The 23,088-nt window shown below is 37.3% G+C and overlaps 1 protein-coding gene across 3 annotated transcripts in view; it reads left to right on the top strand.

Annotated features, from left to right (window-relative positions):
- ASAP1 (ArfGAP with SH3 domain, ankyrin repeat and PH domain 1) overlaps positions 1-23,088 on the top strand; it is a 144,983-nt gene that overhangs the window by 55,569 nt on the left and 66,326 nt on the right. For all 3 annotated transcript variants that reach the window (XM_085053573.1, XM_085053570.1, XM_085053571.1), the window contains one exon: positions 18,901-18,973. In XM_085053573.1, coding sequence (XP_084909699.1) covers positions 18,901-18,973 — 73 coding nt within the window. The remainder of the gene's footprint in view (positions 1-18,900; positions 18,974-23,088) is intronic.

The raw sequence follows: 23,088 nt of genomic DNA, 5'->3' as shown, positions 1-23,088 counted from the left end.
ATATACACCTTCAGCTTTGTTTTTACTTTGGGGGGAGGAGTAACCTTACAGCTTTCCACTTTTAACCTGTTGGTTCCTGCTGTCTTCCACTTGTGTCCCTACTGGCTCTGGGCTTCTGTGCTCTTTTGCTTGTAGACTTAAAGGGAACCTCTTTAGCTTCCTGTCGCCTCTTATCCTTGCTAGGGACTCCCCATGAGTGTGCTCAAATGTTACATATATCTCTTTCATTTTGTCAGTAGAAACTTGAAAAGTGTGCTGTCTGTCATGATATCAAGTGCTGTCTTGTACTCCTCCTCCTCTGGGTAGGAAAGCATTTTCATTTTCTTTCATGTGTTACCTCTGTCAGATCAGAGACTTTGTTTGACACTTGCAGAGTTCTTACCCCAAAGGAGTTTGGCTTCTGCTTGGGCACTTTGGCAATATTCCTAAGAATACTTCTCCCTTTGCTGTGATTTGACTTATTTTTTTCTTTTAGACTATATCATCTGTGGGGAAGTTGTCATTAATTGGTCAAGTCCTTATTGCTGCAGAAATTAATTTCTTCATTTTTTTAAGGAGATAGGGAATGGCATGTACATCCTAGTAAGTTTCTGATGATTCTAAAAATAGATCTTTATTAAAAAAAAACTTTCCTTTTTATGGAATGAAATTGTTAATGTTAGAAAAGACCACTAAAATTATCAAGTCCAACTGTCAACCCAGCACCACCACCATTTTCACTACTAAACTATGTCTTCAAGTGCTACATCCACATGTGTTTTGAACAATTTCAGGGATGGTGACCCCAGCAGTTTCCTGGACAGCCTGTTTGAAATGACATCACTTTAACTGCTGAGTGTCTGAGGTACAGGGTAGACAATGGTATTGTTGTCTCTAGCTTTACTCTTAAAGCCAGGGGATGAATTAGGCTGTGTGTTTAAAGGGTCATTTCCAAAACCACAAAGAGACCCAGTGGAATGGTGGCAGATGGGGAAATTGTCTGAGAAATGGAGCATCCCGACCTGTTTTTTCCCCAAGTCTGCCACAGGAAGATGATCAGTTCCATGAGACTTACTATGGGATGGAGGGGAAGACCATCCATAAATTCTTCAGGATGTGTTATGCATCGTTTAGGGGAAGGGCAAAAGGCAGGGTCTGTGATTTTTTAAAGGAGGATTCAAGGTAATTTGGAGCAGAAGCACAGCAGAGCAGGATGGGGGAATAAAGGGGCTAGTCATATAGTGTTGGGTGAGGGGACTCTCCTCTAAATATATTTTTGCTGTCTGTGTCTGCTGGAAGTACACACTCAACCTTTGTCGTGGTCAGAACTACGAATGTAGAACCTCACCTGTATTGAGCTACTGGAATCAGTGACACATGAGCCGTTTGGATGGAGTTTTTGTGTGTGGTTGTCTTTTTCCTCTGCTGTCTTTTGGGTGTAGCTAAAAATAGTACAAGATATATCTAACATGCCAATGACAATTTTTACAGACTTTTCAATTTAAAAGAGGTTTATTTACTAAATTTTATGTTTAAAGATAGCAAATCTGCATTGAGATATAACAAGTAATTTTACTTTAGATTTTTTTTCTTTTTGTGGAGCTGTCTGAATCCTGTTATCAAGAGAGCCTCTTACCTTTTCCTGTAGTAACCTGGTGGTAGCTGCCCTTTTCTGCATAAACTACAACCCACAGTTGCCACTTTCAAAGAACAATGAATGGATAGAATTTTGTGTAGAAATGAACATAAAACATACATAAATGGAGGATGAGCTAGCATGGTTGTCTAACTATTGCCATCTGAAAATCAGACTCATCTGATGATAAGAAGTCTTTGATAGGGGTCTCAATTTTCAACACTGTCATGTTCTAGTTTGGAGGATGAATGTTGTTTTGAATTAAATTTCCTTAATACCCCTCTTACCATTCTGTGTCTTGTATCATGGAGCAGCTTTATAGTAGACAAAACTGGCTTACTTTTGTATGAAAATAAACTGGAGGATGCACTTTCAAGTGTTACTGAGCATTCAGTGCATGGAGCAGTTTCAATCTGGACTGGAGTAAACCTGCTGTCTGAAATTCACCTTATGTGGATAAGTTATATTTTGTTTTACAGATCCTATCCTAATATTGGGCTCTACTTGTGGCTGTAGATATGTTTTCTATTCCATGGAGCAGCATTAATATGTGGGATGGTTGTTTGTTTGCTTTTCCTCCTTTAAACAACAACAAACCTTCACCTAGGAGGAGTTTGCTTCTGATGCTCTCTAAGGGGCTTTGTTTTTGTGCACCATACTGCTGAGGAAGCTGCAAGTCATATATAGTCCTTGAAAATATTTGGGATTGCAAATCTGGTTCATCTTTCCTTATTGTGGTGTGTATTTAAATGCATTCCTCCTGTGCTGCTTCTTTTTCTTCCGTTGATATTATTTCCTCAGTGCCTATGACTTTGTCAGTTGAATGTCTGTAAAATAATCCTTTGTTTATGGTCCTCAAGCTCTGCCTTTCATCTTTTTATAACTATTGTGAAATGTACCATACAATCACATCCACCATGGGAACTGATAATCCGCAGTTGCCATCACCTACCATATTATGTGACTTTAACTATGATTTCTATTTGCGTATGTTATATAAACTGTATGTAACATTGGCATTAAATCAGTATTTTTCCAGATTCAGGAACTCTCCAACTTTGTGATTAACAAGTGTTGCCTTTTGTGATTATTCAGTATATAACTAGAATTTGAACATGTTCCATATGCAAATGCTTAGAAAAGTAGTTCTTTACTGAATCTTCTATTTATATTCCTCATGTGAATGAGCTGGAGGTTTTCTTACTTTCTTCCTCGTATTCAGGCAGAATACAAATCAGGAACAGGATTTTTTTGCATCGTTGCACACAGCTTCCTTTTCTACTGCTCTGTTCTATTTGTGTCCTGCCTTCAGCCCTGCTCGGATACAGCCTTTAGCATTCTGGGCACTACTGGCTTGCAGGGAGGCAAACAGTGCAACGTTCATGAAAGCTTTGAAAGACTGCAGTTGCCAGGTGTAGGATTTACTCTATTCTAGCTGCGTGCTGGTAACTTACAAAAAGCCAAGACAAAAATAGAATCGTACAATATTCTCTTGTGAATTCACAGGGAAAGATTTATGGTCATGGGAATGTGAGTACCTTTGCTTGCTCAGCCCATAGCTGTCTCTAACCAAGGTGAGAAATGGATGCTTATGGAAAGAGTGTAGAAATAGTTTGCAGTGATATTTGTCTTGGTATGCAGTTCCACGGGTTTTTGAACGGGGACATTTTCAGCTGGAGTTGCATAAAAGCTGTTGTGATTAAACCAAGACTTCCTGATTTAAAGGAAGCATCACTACCATGTCTTTTACCATTTCTGTTTTCCCTGCCCTCAATTTAATCCAAACCTGATTATATAAACTGGAATTTTATTGTGTTTTGCCTGGGTGATGTTCACCAATAGTTTTTTTGTTTGTTTCTCAAAACATTCTGGGTCAGGGTAGATACTTCTCAAAGGCAGAGTAACTTGTACTCATTGGTAACAAGATGAGTAAAGGAGTGAACTGAGCCATGGTAGGTTTCTCCAGTGTCTGATGCACCAAAATTCTTTCCAAAAAAGAATTTTATATGTATAAAAAATTATATTAAAAATGTTAATCTTAAAAGGCTAGGAGCTAACTTAATAACAGTCAGTTCATTTTTCTGTAAAGGATTATGGATTTTATTAAACCAAAATGGCTTTCTGGGAAAACTTTCTACTCTTAGTGTTTCAATTTAATGCATTAGTTTGGTAACTTTCCATTCACTGTGTAAAGACTGGATGTCCTTGAGTCATATGAAGAAGTTAATTAACTTTCACTCTTGGTGGGTATAGGGCAAAAGTTACAATATCAGACAGCTGTCCTTGTAAAGACTGGCAATAAATCACAGCTTTTCTTTTCTATGACTATAGAAACATTCTCCAATCTATATATTAAACAATCAGGTCCTGTTCTCTTTTTAGTTTAAAACAGACTGTAAATTATGCAATGGAAATTTGAACAAATTGCATATTTTGCTTTGAGTTTAATAATTTGATTTTGATGGAGCATATCAATATAATTTGTAAAACTGGAGTAATGTCTAAGGGGTATGTACATTTAAAAAGCAAAATATATTAAGTGTTTCATTGGTGTAGTGAACGTAATTGTTCATTTAATTCCTTTGTTCTTAGTTATTGCTAAACCTTTCAGAAAATCTTCCCAATTCTATATGTAAATAACTTTTGGGGCATTTGCAATGATATCTGATTCTCAGAGCTGAAGAGAGAAAATTGTCTTAATTTTCTGCAGGGCTTTTCGGGGCTTTTTTTCCCATCTTTGTACTGAGGTTTGTCTGTTCATGGCATTGTGCATATAGGGTTATCTACTGGTGAATTCCTTCTTGTTATAGCTTACATAACAGAAATTAACAGCCATTAGTGAGGGGAAGACCAGCTGTGCTGGGGTAGTCTAGAACTTGATAAAAGCCTAGGAGCTTTTCTGACATTGCCAGCAGTGGAGGATAAGAGTGTAGGAAAGGGGCAGAGTTGTAGGGATGCTTTCTCCAGTGTGACTTCCCCATCTCCCGTAACATGCAGCTCAGGATATGGCAGAACAAAGGTATTAAATTTATATTTAAAGGCCACACTGAATTTTTTTTCCATGACTTTATCCATTTTGTCTTCTATTTTACAAAGTATGTATAAATTTTGAATTCACAAGGAGTTCCACAGCTTATCCTATGTGGTGCAAAGCACTATACTTTTCCTTTTTTTTTTTTTTTCTTTTTTTTAATTTGCTACCTGCTGGTTTGTTTAAAGTCCTGTGTTCTTTATGTTGGAACAGACTGTGTTCAGCCATTGGATATCCACCCCAGTTCGCCATTTGGGATTTTTATAGGCCTGTGAGGCCAGGCAGGGTGCTTGGCCTCTGTCTTGCCATGTGCTCCTCTCCAGAGATGGAGCTTGTGCCTGCTGTGGCTCTGCAGAGATCTGAAGAGCTGTACTGTCTTAGGTAAGAAGGAGGAATAGGTGAGACTTTTGAAGGCTTTGTTCTGTGAAAGGAAATTCAAGCTAAAATATTTCTAGAAAAGCTACTGTCAATTTCCTACAACTTCTGTTGCACCACTTAGTCTTTTCTTTCTGTTTAGCGCTCTGTTAAGCCCAGCATCTGGCCTCCAGAACTAAATTCCCCTTTATTAAATACCACTTTTCTCTGAGCAAGAAGTGTGCTGAGAGGAACGGCTGTCTGCTTGGAGTGATGTCTGGTGTAGCAGATAACTGGTCTTATAAAAGCAGCAGGAGGTATTTAAACCTGGTTGCTAGACAGTGAATAATACAGAACACTGGAAGTTACATAAAGTGCTTTTCAGATTTGGCTCCATTGATATTGGCAAATGCAGTCACTCTGTAGCTGCAAATGTAAAACCTCAGACCATCCTTCTGCCGTGGTTTATGCACTTGTGAAGATCATGAGAAACGGCACAAGGAAAAGCAGTGAGTTACTGTAGTTTAAATAGTTGACTGAGTTTCTGAAGGACAGAACCATTTTAAAATCAAGAGAAACAATGTGAAATTTAAACAGGAAATCTGTAGATGGAGTCACCCCTGCTTGGTGAAGGAGAAGATGGAATTTAGCCCCTGTGTGCCTGGATATTGCTGCCTTCTGACAGAGTCCTTTTCTAAGCATCCAAGTTTTACAGTCTCAAAATGTATCTTCACAGATCAAAAGCAGGTGGATTGCAAGGGAGGCAGCTCAGATGGAATGGATCTTAATGTTGAAATATGAAATATAATCTGTCTTCTCAGGTCACAGGGCAATTTTCACGGAGTCCTAGAATGGGTAAGGTTGAAAGGGACCACAGTGGAACATCTGGTCCAATGTTCCTGCTCAAGCAGTGTCATTCTAGAGCAAATGGAACAGGATTGTGTCCAGAAGTTTCTTGAATATCTCCAGTGAGGGAAACTCCACACCCCCTCTGGACAATCTGTTCCAGTTCACAGTCACTTCACAGTGAAGAAGTTCTTCCTGATATTCAGGTGGAACTTCCCGTGCATCAGTTTCTGCCCACTGCCCCTTATCCCATTGCTGAGCACCACCGAGCCTGGGCCATCCTCTGACACCTCCTTTTAGATACTGACAGGTATTGCTGAGGTCCCCTCTCAGTCATCTGTTCTTGAGGCTGAACAGGCCCAGCTCCCTCAGCCTTTCCTCATAAGAGAGAAGCTCCAGTCCCTAAGCCAGACCCATTCCAGGAGCTCCACATCTGCCATGTGCTGAGGAGCCCAGAACCAGACAGAGCACTCCAGGTGAGGCCTCTCAGGGCTGAGCAGAGGGACAGCATCACCTCCCTGACCTGCTGGCAATGCTCCTCCTAATGCACCCCAGGATACCATTGACCTTCTTGGCCACAAGAGCACACTGATCTGTGTGTGCAAGTTTGGGGGTTGGAGGCACAATGTGTGCACTTGTGCATCCTCCTTTGCAATGGCCATAACCCACCAAAAAAGGTACCTTTAGTCTGATCTAATTCCTTGACTGTGTGATCATTAGTGTGCTGGTACAAAGAACGGAGTGGGAATGAATGGTTGGAGTGGGGAAATAGGAAAACCATGTTTTTCAGGTCTTATGAAGCAACTGCTCACTCTAACTTTCCACTAGAACCTGCAGGGATGCCTATTGTCCTGTTGCTTTCAGTCATAAAATACTAGCTGGAATGTGAAATGCTACTGATTTTAACCTTCATTTGCATAACAATTTCATCTTTCTTGTCCAAATTTTTGTAATATTACTCACCATTTTTTCTATACATTCATTCTGTGTTCCAAAAAGAATCTTTTAACCATACACATACATTTGGTGGACATTGTAGTACATCTATTGCATTTTTTTCACACCTGAAACAGTTGTTACTTCCTGAGGAAAAGGAGGAAAATCCATTTTCATTCATATGCCTCCTCAATTAAACTGCATTTGGACGTATTATATTTTTATTAAAAATATTATGAGGAAGCTGCAGAAATATAAAAATCAAGAAAGTGTCTTTCTGTCTCAGTGAAAGTGATCATGAAAGTGGTACCATATTTATTGATAATAACATTGTGTTGTGTCCCATAGTATCAAAGTTTGGAGGTGTTTGTCAAGAGAGTACATTGTTGCACAAATTCAGAAGTTTCTATTGTGTTCACAGCTTTTTCATTGCAACTTCGTGAGAGCTACTGTGCTGTTACTTAATTTTAAAATACTGCAGCCTATTAATCTATTATTATTCTAGTGTCTTAGTCTGTCTAGTTTTTATGTAAAATTATTCTGTGATTTTGGAAACTTCTTGATTGCCTTTAAAACTGATGTTGACTGAAGTTAATTTTATTTAAGCACTAGCTGCATGCATTAGATGTAGCTAATACAATATTTAGAGTGGGCTGAAATGAATAAACCGTTTTTGAGAACCAATGTAACTTTAGGATAAATGCTATAAATTAATGGGTTTTATTATTAATTTCATTTGGGGGTAGATTGTATAGTTAAAAGAAAAAAAAAATAGACGAAAATATGAATCACTTGGTTTCTGATTAAATATGCTTAATTATGTAATTACTGCTCTTTTGGATGGATTTTAAATTATGGCATTACTTTGTCCTATGTCTTTAGTGTAACCTATATGCTCTAATTGCATATTATACAAGCATGAAAAACTACATGGTAATAATCAGCTTTGTCCATGCACTCTTGTTACCCTCTGGTAGCAATCCTGGTTTTCATTTGCTTTCCCACATTCCTTTCTCCATTCTGAAACATAAATTATATTCCTTATTTTAGAGAAGGATATTGCTAACCTGTGTTCTTTTGAAGTGACATATCCACTTCACAGAATCACAGAATGATTTGGGTTGGAAGGGAACTTAAAGATCATCCAGTTCCCGTGCCTCACCATCCTCACAGTAAAAAATTCCTTCCTAACATTCAAACTACATCTACCCTCCTTTAGTTTAAAGCCATTCCCCCTTGTCCTTATCGCTCTGTGCCCTAATAAAAAGTCCCTCTCTGTTCTCTTGTATCCCCTTTAGGTACTGCAAGGTGCTATAAGGTCACCCCAGAGCCTTCCCTTCTCCAGGCTGAACAACCCCACCTCTCTGTCTTCATCAATTACCCTGCTGTTTAGATAAAACAAACCAAAATAAACACAGCAGAGTTTGTTGCACAATTATTTGATCGTTGTGGGCGTCTAATACAAGTGTTAGCAAAAGTGTTTTAATCTTGAGGAAGGCAAGGATGATTGTGTGTGGTCTTTACCTCCACCGAACTTGAACCTTGTCCTTCAGGTCCTGCATATATGGAGAAGATGAGTTCTTTGACTGACTTTTGCTTTTGAATCTGTGGTATTTAAATGCTTTTTGTCTGACTGTTTTAAAGAAAGTTGTTGCTAGTGTAATTTAGGTATGTTTAGGAACTTGACTATAAATTATGTCTGAAGCTTAATATTATCAAGAAAATTTATAGAATATAAATTCCAAGGGCATCGGTTCTCTAATACAGTAATAAAAGAGAAATAGCATGGTACTCTTTATGCAAAATGCAATACTAGGTTAAAAAATATGCTGTGAAGTAGCAGTTTGCTTGCAAAGTACTCATAATATTTTCTAAAATGCTGAAAATTGCCGCCAAATTCTTCTGAGTTTCACTGTGGTTTTAAAACAGTACCTTTAAGATCAGCACTGTGTTTAAAGTGTCCTTGGTATGGAAGGGAAGGTGGTAGATTCTGTGTTGTCCCATGACTTTGTCAGGTCACATAAGCAATTTGGGGAATTTAAGGTTATTGCTACGCTGTAGGATTTCCGTGGTGTTAAAATATCCTCTTCTTGCACCCTTGATTGATGTCTGTCACTTACACACTTGTACATGAGTCAGAAGTTCTTTTCTATGCATAACCAGTTTGGAAGTGGTCATAATGTGTGCCAGAATCCCTAAAATTAACCCTAGAGAATATAACCAAACATAGGTCTTTGCTTCAGTTTTGATATCCTTTCCCATTTCACTTCTTTTCACTTGTATATTGAGAAAGCAGATTTTACTCTGGTCTTAAGTTGTTTATAGATTTTTTTTTCTGGTAATTAAACATATATATTGTTACATCATATGTATTTCACACTTATCTGTGGCTTGGTTTTTGTGGCCTGTATTGCTTTTAGAGGTCTGTAGGTTTTCTGTACCACAGTGAAGATGAGATATACATCCTCATTTTCTACTGTACATTTATGCTATTTTTCTGTGTTGATTGAAAGGCATTGTAGAAGAAAATAGAAGCTTTTAGACGCTTTTAGATGAGGCTTTTATTAAAATACTGGACTTGACTGTCCTGATTATTGTGTTTCCTTTTCTATAATTCTACCACTAAATTATATATGTCCAAAGAATATGTTTATATCAAAGAAAATTACATTGAAATTAAAAAAATAATACTTCCCATCTAAATTATGCTCTTGTGATTTTATTTTATTTTTCTTTTTTAAAGGGGGACTCAAACCTCTTCATTTGTGCACTTTGTAAATCTCTAGTCACTGGCTAAACTGAATTTGAATTAGATTAGAAACACAACTCCTATTGTATATAGTCAAGCTTCTCATTTCCATTTTTAAATTTACTTTAAAAACAGAAAAAAATTGAGTCTATGCTTATTTTCTAGATTGGCTCTAGATATGTTTTTTTTCTTCTTCCTGTTGCTATCCTGTAGTGTCATTCTGTGTTATACTTTGTAATGAGGATTGATTGTAAGATGATAGACTAAGCTGGTTACATGAATGTAGCTCTGAATTTCATAATAAGTGGTGGAGGTTGAAGGTTTAACATGGTGCAAGATGAAATCTTACAAGTCTCTCATCATTACAGTCTCCAATAGCAGAATGAAACTGAGCTGTAACAGTGTCCCATAATGCTGTAGTAGTCTTCAAGGTCTGTGTTGTACTGGAAATTCTTTTTTTTCTTTTTTTCTTTTTTTTTAAATTAACTTAAAGAAACTCTTGAAATCTGCAGCTTGGAAAAAAACAGACACAATTTTAAATTTATTTTTGACATGAAACAGTATTAGTGCATTAATATACTTGCTTTTTTCTCTGAATGGACTAATTCTGAAATGAAATATTGCAGTCATGCATCAATGTATGCATTTAAATATTTCTTCAGGAGTTAGGAGGAGAAGGGTCATGAGTTGTTTCTGTTCCCAATTAAGAGATCGTGTCTGTTCCCCCCACCTCAGCCAGGGCATTTTTTTTTTTTTTTCTTAAAAGGATTTCTAAAAGTAGTTGTAATGGCTGGTAGAAGATTCTGACAATGCCACTCGGGGTTGGAGTTTGTGGAGCCAGGAGGTGTGAGTGTGCTGCGAGCCTGCAACACCACAGGGAGGCTGCATTTATTCCCTGTTGTCACTTCTGACTTTTGTAGCATTCACAGAAACTGTGTACAATATTTGAAGAGTTTTCTGCCAGTAATAATAACTAGTCCTGATCTAGTGCATCATCCCTCCCTGAGTAGATAATGCTGTTAGTTAGGGGGATAACAGCTTAAATGCAGAATCTGCTGCAAAATATTTTGTGGCTTCAGAAGAAGGAAAAGAGTTAACAGGGGACAAAAATATTTTGTAGTATTTGACTCTGGTGCTGCAACTGAAGAGCTCTCCTGTTAATTAAATTTACAGTCTGATATGGTGGGGGGATCAATTTTCCAGAGACTTCTGTGCTTTTTGCCATTTCAAGTTGCTAAGAATCACATTTCTTTGTAATAACCCTATGTCTGTTAGCATGTCTATTGAATGTGGTTGTGTTTATACTGTTTTTATGTCATCTCCTCCTCACTTGGTTTCTTTTTCAAATACCTTGCCTCAAATATTCACTGTCTTATAATGTATTTATTCTTTGATTGTTCTCAAAAATAAATAATCTTGTTCTATTTTTTTTTTGTATGTTAGTGTTTAGGTATGTCTCTTGCATATAAGCTTTTCAGGTTAGATTTTTGTTAAATGAAAATGGCACTTCATGCTGTGTTGGGTTTTTCAAATGACAATCTTCAATGAATTATGCTGGAAAAAAAAAAGAAATTTTGTAGGGTAGTATTTGTTAGCCAATACTCACACCCAAAGCAATGCATTTCCACTGGCTTTTGTAAAAAGTGTAAGGAGATGTTTACAAGAGCACAGAGAGAGAGTAAGCTTTTATCAGTTTAGGATCATTCCCTCATGTGCTTTTGAAACAGTACTTAATAGATCGGTAATGTGGATAAGAAGGATCAGCTCAGAGGAAACAAGACTGACAATATGCCAGGACTTGCTAAAAAGTAGCATGTGAGTGACAGCATCAGTTATTTTCAAACACAGGAGCATTTGTAATGTAGGAACTCTTTGGTTATGTTCTGTGCAACCACTTGCTGGTGCTGTGCAGCCTTAATGCTGGCAAAAGCTGTGTTTGCAACCTGAGAATTGTGTACAGTGGCATCTTCAGGAGCTGTGTGCCTGGCTTTGCACTTGCTGGTTTCTGAGCTGGAACTATATTTTACCCCAGTAATCATGCCAATGAGTTTATCCAGCAGCTGGGGTAAGAAATAGATAGTTGTGCTGCAGTGACATTTAAACTGGGAAGGTTTTTTCATTGGTTTTGCTGTCCTAGGTTTCTGTGCTATTCAGCTTTAGTTCTTCTAATTTAAGAAGTGGGTTTGTATATAGGGAATGATAGCCCTTCTAGCAGTTACAGCTAGTTCAAGGTGTGTTGTTGCCAGAGAAAAGATGAGAATATTGGCACTAAGTATCTGAGGAAGCCCCATTGTACCAAGAGAAGCTGTGGATTCCCCATCCATGGAAGTGATCAAGGCCAGGTTGGATGGGGCTTTGAGCAACCTGGTCTGGTGGAATATATCCCACTTATGTCAGGGGGTTGGAACTGGATGATCCTTTCCAACCAAAACATTCTCTGAGTTTCCAATATTTATCACCACAATTTGTTTCTACACAGTGAAACTGTTTTAGATCCTGTGCCTGTGGGGGAGATTTTTTATCTGTCATTGAATGGTTTCAAGTATTGTCACTAGTTGTGGGCTTTTCAGCATCTCCTACACAAAAGAAATTAGAAAATAAATCTGATTGGTGTCATCAACATATCTGGAAACAAATATTTTAGTTTACTTTTCAGGTATCTCTGAATGTACTTTGCTCATAAAATGAGTTAAACTCAGAAGTATTGATGTAACTCAATGGAGAACTTAAAGGAGGAAACTGCCCAAAATATTGTTAAGCATTCTCAAGTGTGTCGGGGCATGCAGTAAGTCCAATATCTGGTCCATGCTTGTTAGAAAAAAATCTGATACTAACTCCATTTTATGCAGAAGCAATCATATATAGTGATCAGTGTCTATATTCTCGTTTTTGCAAAAAATGCTGCTGGGTAGGAGTCTGGTTGCAAAGAAGGATCCAATTGTCAAAACAAATTACAATTAGCAATACTGCACTTTTACAAGCAATATCTACTGTGCTTCCATTTGAGTAATACTTAGAGAATAATTAAGTGGCTAACATTTTTTGCAGCTCTTTTTAGAGCCCACACAAATGAGCTGGCTCATCTATTGTGACCTTTACAGCACTGGAGGTTGTTGATTTTTGTCACATATGTGGAGTTTGCAGAGAGGCTGCTGTGCTGCATCAGACCATGTACCTGAGAGCAAATGTAAGGACAGTTCAGCTGATGAGGTCTATGTTAAGTTTTGGCACTACCTGAAAAAAATATTTTCTGAAAAACTGTATTTACTCAATTTGATGGCTGAATGCCCTTTTCTTTAGTTTATAGTTAAAACACTTCAAGCTTCCAATTTTCAGAGAAAAAACAAATTTTTAAAAATAATGTTATCTTTTAACTGGTCTTTTTTTTGGGAGCAGTTGGTAAATGGTGGTGTAGGAAATGACACTGGCATCAGTTACTACAGTGATAAGTGCTTGTTGATGTGTTGTTTTGGTTTGCTTCCTCTCATTGGGACCTTTTGGGATTTTCTTAAATAATTCAGGACAAGTTCAAACTGGACCTTTCTATATCCATCTTTTATAGCAAGATGTTGTCTCTAAAAAATTCTTGCAACACTTGAACACCCCTATTTTTGTCATGTAGACATGTGCTGAGACCCACAATTGGAAACAAGCTTCATGCTGGTGACTGGAAGGACCAGGATAAATTGAGTGGAGGGGGAAGGACCAGAAGGGTGGTTTGAGTCACTTCTCTGTGCTCAGAATTAAGTGGGTTTGGTAGTCTGCTCATTTCTGAGTGAGTGAGCAACAGGAGACCAACACTTGATGCTAATCTCTTTTGGTTTTATTTCACTGTGGCAATTATAGGGGTTTGCATTGCTGCAATTTCAGTGGCATGCAGTAACTTACTAGCTGTCTAGTCTGTGTTTATTGTATATCCAATAAAGTCTGGGTTTAACTGTGAGGAAAGCTGATACTGCTGCTGAACAGCCATAACTTTGTAAGGTGCTATTGCTCTACTTCATTCCATGGGTCCTGTGACTGCTTGAGCAGAGGGCAAGCATGTTTTATAGTATAGACGGCAGTAACTTCTGTGCCAGGCTTAGAGAAGTGTGTAAATTGGTAAGTGAAAGATTTACAACTTTTAGCCCCTTGAAGCTGATAAATTATCTGTGTGTGTTCCGTGAAATAATTATTCTCGTATCTAACAATACAGGCATGTGACTACCAAGCATTCATTACACCTACTTGCATGTATAACCTCAAATACTTTATATTTCTCATGGATGACTTTTTTAATATGAGAAGATAATTTCTTAAAATACATGGAAGGAAGGATTTTTGTGATGAGGGCATAGATTTTGCATGCTCCAATTGCCTTCAAGGTTCTGTCATGGGTTTGTCTTGTGTAAAATATTATAGTGGTTTAAAACACTTCTTCTCTGGTATATTATTTTTGTGGGAGGGTCTGGTAGTGGCAGGGTATGGAATCTTTTAGGGCAAACCTCCTACAAATAGTGTGAAATTCTAAATTTCTTCTGATATAAGCATGAACAGTTTTTTCCAGTTGCAAAGTGCATCTTCTTTGGATAATAATCTACTTGAAGGGATTAATAATATTCAATGATACATACTGACATAATAATGTGATGGTCAGTGTCTTCAGCCACTCTTGTCTTTTATATTGTAAGGCTGAAACAAAAATCAGTGGGATTTTTTTCCCCCTCTTCAAATTGTAGAGGTTTGCAAGATACACAAAATGTATTTGATGTTTTAGTAGCTCTAGTTGGCTGAAGGGACAGTAGTATCCTCTGTGCAAATGTGTGCCTCTGGGTTGATGCTGATTTCTAGAAAAGCTAAATTTGATATGCATACAAAGCACTTTCATGATTGGTTTCTGGACAGTAGTTTTGTGTTAATCTAGAAAGAAAGGTTTATGTGTTTTTTTAAGCCATGATTTTCATGTCTACTAGCAAAAAACACCTCAAATAATCATAAGTAAGATATATTTTCATAAGTAGAGTTTTGGGTACAAACACATCAGGACAAATACAGAATCACAGAATAGTTTGGGTTGGAAGGGATCTTAAAGATCATCTAGTTCCAACCCCCTTGCCATGGACAGGGACACTTGCTAATATACTCTTATACATATTAGTATTTATCCACACACATGCACATAAATATATACACATCTGGACAGCATAAAAAGAGATGAGGTTTTAAAGAAACAATTAGTGGTCTATCTAAATGTGGACCTGCCGGTTTTGACTACCTCAGAGATAAATAGCAAACCAGAATCTGCTACTTTCCACACTGCACTGTAGTATAATCTCTGGTTTAAAAATTAGAAGCTATTAAAACAGAGCAATGTCCGAAAATAGAAATACCTTTCACTGAGATCAGGCACTAGCAGGTTGAGGAGAGGCAACAGCAGTGTTTGTCTGTGTGAGCAGCAGTGGGAAATGTCTAGCAGAGAGGATGGTGTAGGTTAGGAAATATCAGCATATGCCTTTTCTGACCTGGCCCTGATCTGTGTGCTGTGTTAGACTGGTAAAAGTGCATGTGCAGCTGCCCAGTGATCAACATCAATGAAATGATCCATGGGGAGGATTCACCTTCTCTCTACCCCAAAGGGTATTTGGTTTTATATCCTCAGGTGCACAAGTTTTCCAGTTTTCATACTAGGATGAATAGCTACCAGTAAATGTACATCTTAGGAGGCAGGGTGCTGCAAGAAGTACCTTCTCTGAATGTGAAATGGTAGCTGTAAGTACAAATGTCTGTCAGTGAGTACTGCAGTGATGGAAGGTGAGCTAAATCTGTCCTCAAAAGGAGCCAGAAAATCTGCTGGGAATGAGGAACAAGGAGCTTTCCTTGCTTCATGTTACTTAAGCAGATTGAATATGGTGGGTGTTTTGTGTTCTCTCTACTTTTTTCCCTTCATTTCTCCTTTTTGAACACTGATTCTGAGTTACTTTGAACAGTGAAGCTTTTCTCCAGAATGACCATTTTCAAGAATAAAACTTGGTTCAGCTAATAAGGTAGTGAATTTGTGGTGCAGGTACCTTTAGTAAATGATTAGTCTTTCCAAAATGCCTGAGAGGGTAAGAAAATATTCTTCTGTGGAACTTAAAAAGGCCTCCTGCGAGATGGCGTCATGGAAATGAAGGAAGCAACATTTGCCAGGAGTGGGTGGTGGTAAGGAAGAACTTAGTATAGAATTTAAAATACCTAGAGATTGTCACAGAGACTCCTTGGCTCTCTAAGACATTGTAATTTTCAATAATATAAATGTATGCCTTTTTTAATGGAAGATCAGATTTTGTGTTTTCTATGATAGGCAGTTAAAATATTTAGTATTCTAAATACTCAAAATTCAAATTAATGGATACTGCAAGAGCATGTTTTCACCTAACTAGGGAAAGCAGGGCTGTTCCTGTCTAGTTTAACATGCTGAGAAGGTAATATTCTGTGGAATAATAATTGAATTGAGCACTGAGTGCAACTTAATTCCTTTGCAGCACAGTGCACCCAAAAATTATCAGCAAAAGCCATCTAAGAGGAAAGTAATCTGTTTTGAAACAATCTCCAGTAACATAAAACAAGCAAAACAAAACCAAAAAACCCCAACACCCAAAAGCACCCAAGCAACCCTAGATAACAGGTTTTGTGTACCTGGTATATAACTGTGTTTTATTTATAGTTTTGGACTATGAAGAAGCAGTTCACATAAAAAAATTGTATTTGCAAATATAAAAATACAAACTTGGCCTGTGATGTCATTCTGACTTAGATCACTGGCTCCTTCAGGCTGTGGATGTCATCTTTGTATATTGCTTTGCTCAGTGATTCCTCTTTTAAATAATGAATGTTCCCTTCCCTCCTGCTCTCACATTAGTGATTAAATCTAAATCAATAGCAAATCCAATTTGGAAGATTTTTCTAGTCTGCTTGTCATAGTCTTTTAGATTGATAATTTTAGGGAAAAAGTTTCCTGGAGTTTTTGTATTTGTTTCTTTCTCTTGAATGTCCAATTTGCTTCAATTCCAGACCTTAGTACTAAGTTTTCTCTGAATCTCATCAATGTTAACCATTGTCTTTCTTTCAAAATACTGGTTTCAAATTCCCATCCTATGTTCAAACTCTCAGTAGACAAGTGAGTCATTATTTTTTTCTGGTCATTGAAGATGGAGAGAACTTCAGTAGAAATGTATGATAGCAACTGCCTGACATAGCAGGCAGGCAGAAGCAAATGCTTTTGACAGCATTTGCAGAGGAATCAAAGAGAAGCACTTGCTGTGCACTGTCTTGGAAAGGAACACAGAGTTCCCAATATTTTATTACATTTAAAAATGGTAACTTTTCCTGGCAAGATTTAAGTCAAGTAAAACCCTCTATTTTACTGGGGAGCAAAAGAAGTAATGATGTTTGCAGTTCTTAATGTTTTAATCCATTGTTCTGCTGTAAATGAAAAAAAAAAAAAAGCAGAGATAAATAGCATCAGAAGGCATTTATATAGCTTTTGTGGTTCCAAATGTTCTAGTTTTAGCAGCCACAGGAGTGGTTGTGTAATTTGAAGAAATGGTCATGTCCAGTTAAGGTACAGAAACACCACGGTTTATTTTGTTATGGATTATCATGTATTGTTCAACTATAACATTTTGCATGGTTAAAATTGTGCCACTCCAAAATGGGACTATTATATATAAATTGCATTCTCTCTGTATGGATTTCTACTGTAAGTGGGAATGCAGGAGCACTCAGTGTTTGGAACTTACCTGTGAGCAGTACCCTCATGTTTAACCATCTCTAGTGCTTAACACTCTAGTTGGCCTGGAGCTCCTCATGTGGTTTTCTGGAGCTTCTTAATGCCCAGTGCAAAGTTCTTCTATTACAGAATCATAGAATCACTTAGATTTGAAGGAAAACTAAATATCATCTGGTTCCTACCACCCCCTGCCATGAGCAGGGACACTTTCCAGTAGACCAGGTTACTCAAAGCCCCATAAAGCCTGGCCTTGAACACTTCTAGGGATGGAGGATCCACCGCTTCTCTGGGCAACCTGCTCCAGTGCCTCCCCACCCTCACAGTAAAGAATTTCTGCCTAATATTTAATTTCAACCTACTTTCAGTTTCAAGCTATTCTGCCTTCTCCTATCACTCCATGCCCTTGGAAAAACTCCCTCTCCAGCTCTCTTGCAGACCTCCTTTTTAGGTACTGGAAGGTGCTATGAGATTTTCTATGGCTTTTGCTGTTAAAATCATCTCAGTTTTGACAGTGAAAGCTCTGGTAACTGGGTGAGCTTTCACTCAGTGCTGCTGGTGATGTCCCTCTGTGAGGAAGTACACACTGCTCTAGGAGTAGCTGACAGTCTGCCTTGCCCTGCTAGTCTTCAGACCCTCAGGAGCTCCCGAGTTTTAAGTTATTTTGGATAATGTGGCTGTGCAAAGGTCTCTGCAGCAAGAATGGTGTGGTCTCTACCAGCTCCCATGCCCAGCTGGGCTGCTGTCCTGACAGTGGTTTTCCGTATAAGTTCTCTAATCTCCAGTGGCTTGAAAGTGAATATAAAATGGCAAACACTGCCAGCTTCATTAAAACTTGGAATTATTGATCGAACTTTACCTAGGTGATGGGAAATTGCCTGTGATCTAAGTGGGGAAAAAATACAGGATACTATTTAAACTTTTCTGTGCATGATTAGAAATCTAATCCTCAATTCATCATTACTTAATAACATTTTGTACTGAATTTTGGAACTATTGCAGAAAATTTTAAATTCTTAAAGATGTAATCTTGAAAATGCATATTTGAATATTCTTCTTATTATAAATCTTCCTTTCAGCCACATTATGTTGCACAAAATCAGATATTATTCCTTTATTTTGATTTGCTACTTTTCACCCACTGTATTTTTAGAGTTATGTTGTGGAATTTGGTGCAAGAGGTTAGTGTGATAATTTGTGTCTATAGTTAGAACACTATTACTGTGGGAGGACCACAGATGTTAACAAGCAATTTAGCTGTAGTAGAAACTATGGGGCTACTGTAGAAGCATCTGCTTTTTCTTGTTTTTTTGGGTTTTTTTCCAAAACATAATGCAATTTGAATAAATGCTTTGTCCTTTGCAAAACTAAGATAGTATTTTTCTTCTAGCACTGTCACTACTGCTCTACTCTGTTGTCAAAGCATTTTCAGTTCAATTCTTTAATTCATCTTGAAGGGGTTGAATGACCCCAGACCTTCCCACAGGCTGATTGAGTTGTACCTGCAGGTTTTTTCAGCCTGTGAAACAACTTATTTTGTGGGTTTCTTTTTAGTTGTTAAAGTATATTCTGGCAATCAATGAAGTAAATATTTAAAGTTTGTTTACTTCTTGCTATTGTAGGCATTGGATCAAGACAGAACTGCACTACAGAAGGTGAAAAAATCTGTGAAAGCAATATATAGTTCGGGGCAAGGTAAGACATTGTTTTCAGTTTTATATGAGAAACAAAGAATTTAATTTCAAGTTTGATATGTCTTGCAATTTATCCTGTTGAAACATATAGCACAAAAAATGCTTATCTGTTTAGGAGTGTTTGGACTTAAAATTTTTCTTTCTTTACTTCTGATTATACACCAGATTAATGTGCTCTCTGGTTCTTTTACCCTCATATTCCTTGTCAAAGGCCTCTAGGAGAATTCCCATGGGTAAATTTTCCTGCTGCCGTAATATTTTAAGTGGTTACCTTCAACTAGAACAATGACAAAAACGTATTCTCAACTGAATTTGTAGAAAGCACTTATAAATAAAATAAGACGTAGAACTTGTTTAAAAATTTAAAAAGTAAATAAAGAAAAATAAATATCTACAGGTCAATGTTTTTGTTTTGTCAGCATGTGCTCTCCCTCCATAATGTTAAGTATTTCCCTTCTTACCTAAAATCAAAATTATGTATTTCTCTTCTTACCTAAAATTGTGTAGATATATAATTCTTTTGCTTGCTTGAAGACACTGTTGATGTTTTACTGGAGCTATAATTGTTTGATGAGAGGTTACTTGGCTAGAATATGAATTGATAATCAGTTTGAGTGCAGTAACACATGATCATGAAACACAGATCAGTATAAAAATTCAGATTTAAAAATGTTATAACACTAATGCTTCTACATCTGTTTCTCTTAAGTCCTAAAAACTTTGTCAAAGGCAGATAGGGTAACAGAGCTGTGCACCTTCCAATAACCTTCTGGCTGTAAATACAGTATTTTAGAAAATCCCAATTCCAATTCCCTAGCAATAATATTCAGTTTAGCAAATATTTTCTGTATACAGAGCTACTTTTTAGTGCTCTTTGTTTCTGTGTTGTCCCATTAACCTGTGTTTATGGAAGTGTCTGGGATTTTTAATATCTTGTAGATTCTTTGCCAATCACTGATGTTGGTTTGCTAGCAACATGCTTTAATTAGCTGTTCTGTAATGTCAGTTGATGGTAAATGTTTTCCCACTAGACTGTGAAGCCTGATGTAAAGTGAGAATAGTATTTGTTGCATGTGTATTTAGTTTTATGCTTTTAGAAGTATTCATATTCTCCAAGAAGCTTTTCTATTTGAAACTACTTACTTAAATAGTGTTTGAAAAACTGAGTTTGAAAACTGTAGAACACGTTGAAGGTGTTCTGCCTGTTTTGAAATATATAAATGATACTAGAGAGTTAGCTATCATTTGAGTAGTGATAAAAATAATATTGTTGTCAAGTCATCTAAGTAGGGCAGTACTATATGATGAACTAGTTGCATTGAGTAAAAGCAATAGAAGGTTGGTTAATGGTTTTGATTGGGTGCTCTGCACTTAAAAAGGAGCAGAGATATGTAGCTGATTTTTACTTTTTTTTAACATATTTTAACTTTTTTTAACAAGGCTTCTTTCAAAGGTACGAGTCAGTAGGAATTCTTTTGACTCAAGAAAGCATTATGAAAAATCCTCTGGCTCCCTCTTCAGAACGCTGCTGTCATAGGCTCTGTACAATGAAGAGATGCATGCAGGAGTTCATTCATGCAGTGATTGATAAACTGGGATTGGTAAAACCAGGACGAAAAATGTGTAATGCATGTGAAACCTTATAAAAAAATGTAAATATTAAGTGAGTGAATTAAAACTCAAACTCATTTTGCCTCCACGAAATTGCTGAACCAGCTGTTTTCTTATACTTCAGTATTGAAAATGGATTTTGTTGATATTTAAGGAAAACATACCAGAAACAGCTGTAAAATGATTTGGGGTTTATCAGTTCTAGAAAGTATGTGGCTATTTTTATATTTCAAAAGAAAGCCTCTAACTACATTTTGACAACCCAAAATCAGAATTTTGTTTTACAAATTTATTTGCTAGACGTTAAGACCATATTTAATTTACTAGAGTAGGAAAAGTTTTTTTAGATCTCCTGTGCTTCCTAATCTCCTGTGAGAACTCTAGCTGAACTGGTGAGAAAGGGTAATTCAGGGGCAATAGAAATTCTTTCTTCAGTTCAGTAATCCAATTCATCCTCTACCAAAAGTCATAGCTAGGATTTTTGTGTTGTATTGGTTTGGGGTTTTTTTGTTTTCTTTTTTCTTTTTCCCCTGAAGTAACATTTGAACAGTGGCAGTGACACAATTCAGTGTCTCACACAGAATTCTTCAGGAAGGGTAAGCCCTCTTGTGTGTTGGTTTATTCCTCTCCAGTGCTGAATTATGAACCACAGGGGACTCTGATCTGTTACAAAGAGCTTTAGTGTCACCCAAATATTTTCAGTTCTTCCTGCATGTCCCTCATGCGTTTGTCATATTTTCTCTTGCTGTGGAAATGAAGACATACCAACACAGAGCTATAGAAATCTCTTAGAAAAGTCCCTTCCCTATTTTTGTTTCTGAAAGTACTGTATGGGAAAGAACAGTTTTTGAAATCCAGTGAGACATACAAATGGACACCTCTTTATCACCACTTCCTCCTTGTCTGGCTTGCTGTTTACTTCTGGCATGATAGATTGAATCTGTAACTAGGAACCCATCTTCTGGCAGTAGTGCTTGAACTTAATGGAGAATCTGTTATGACTTCCTTTCCTGTAACATTTGGATTGAATTGTAACAGCAATAGATTGCACTGTTAGTTTTGTTGTGTATTTTTCAATAGCTCTTTTTCATTACTTTCCTGGATAACTCCTGAATATAACCAAAAGAGTTTACACAATGGAGAAGTCAAAACATGAAATCCATACAGGACCAAAGGTACTGAGATGAATCAGCAGTCCACGTGGTCACTCACAATGTTCAACAGCAGATATTTGAGGAAGTAGAAAAATGGTGCAAAGATGAAGTGATTTTTAAAAAAAAAATTAAATTATTTTGTTTTGCATATTCTCAGCTCACAGTGACATGAAGGCCAGAAATTACCTTTAGTCAGAAATTATATAGTGATGTTTGATACTTCATGATGGACTTCTACAATTTGTTGTTCAAGGAATTAGAAATAATGTAAATCTGTATCATTCACAGTTTTGAATCAATCTCGTTTCATGCTCCTGTGTAAAGTTTCCCAGTACATGTTCATGTTCTTCAGGCTTTAAGTCACCTGAGGAGGAGACTGTCCCTGCCCTTGTCTCAAAGCATTGGCCTCAAACCCACCAAAATGGCTCATTTGGTGTGAAATTGAGGGAGCATTGCATATTCTGGGCATAAAAGTTTGTAAGAGGCTTTGGAGTGCCAAAGCTTGTTGGAGTAGAGTTGAAGGACTTTTTGGTGGATGAATCCAAACTTGATTCTGTGGACCATTCTGTCTCTTGAAATAGGTTTCCGGAATGAGTTGTTTCCATTATCTCTCACAGTATCTCTCTTCTGAACTCAGCAGCTCTAGGGGGTTTTGAGGGTTTTTTTGGTTGTTTGTTTTTTAGAGAAACCATCACATTTGATCATCCTTACTTTCTCTCTCTTTCTCCAAAATGGCATCGTAGACTTCCTTTTCTAAAAAAGGAAAGAGAAGGAGTGAATTTTGGTCAACAGGGACAAGAGCTACACACAGTATTAAGGGTTTAAGCCCACTATGGCAATATTTTGATGGTGCTCTATTGCATGCTGCGATTCTTAATAATTTCTGATGTGCATCTTTGTTTTGCTTGGTACTGAGTGCAAAGCTGGTAGAACTCCAGAACCTCCCCTTGCGATGTCTAGTAATGCAATAATTTCCTTAAAGTTAGGAATATTTTTTTCTCATGTGCTGCACTAATGCACACTTCATGCATTGGCCATCCAACATGGGATTCAGCTAACTTGGGAGCTACCCTGCTGGGACCCTATTGCTGTAGATGCTGCACAATTAGTGGGTAAAGATTTCTAGCTCACTGGTGACCTCCCTCTGTTGAGAAAAATAACACTTTATTCTTTCCTTTCCTCCGCGCATATTTTTGGACTGTCTTTCCTCTTTGTGTGGCTCATCCCTCTTAGTTTGCTTAGTTCTTTTCAGTGTTTTTGTGAGGGACAGAACTTCCTGAAAAAACAGTAATTTAACGTGGACTTCCTCTCCCTGTATGCCTGTTGATCTCCTGGAGGTGGGAGTTTTTTG

This window comes from Lichenostomus cassidix, chromosome 2 (genome assembly GCF_008360975.1).
Source record: "Lichenostomus cassidix isolate B80296 chromosome 2, HeHo_3.0, whole genome shotgun sequence".
Classification (NCBI taxonomy): domain Eukaryota; kingdom Metazoa; phylum Chordata; class Aves; order Passeriformes; family Meliphagidae; genus Lichenostomus; species Lichenostomus cassidix.
The sequence above is the reverse complement of the archived record's forward strand: the minus strand, read 5'-3'. Positions and strand labels throughout refer to the sequence as shown.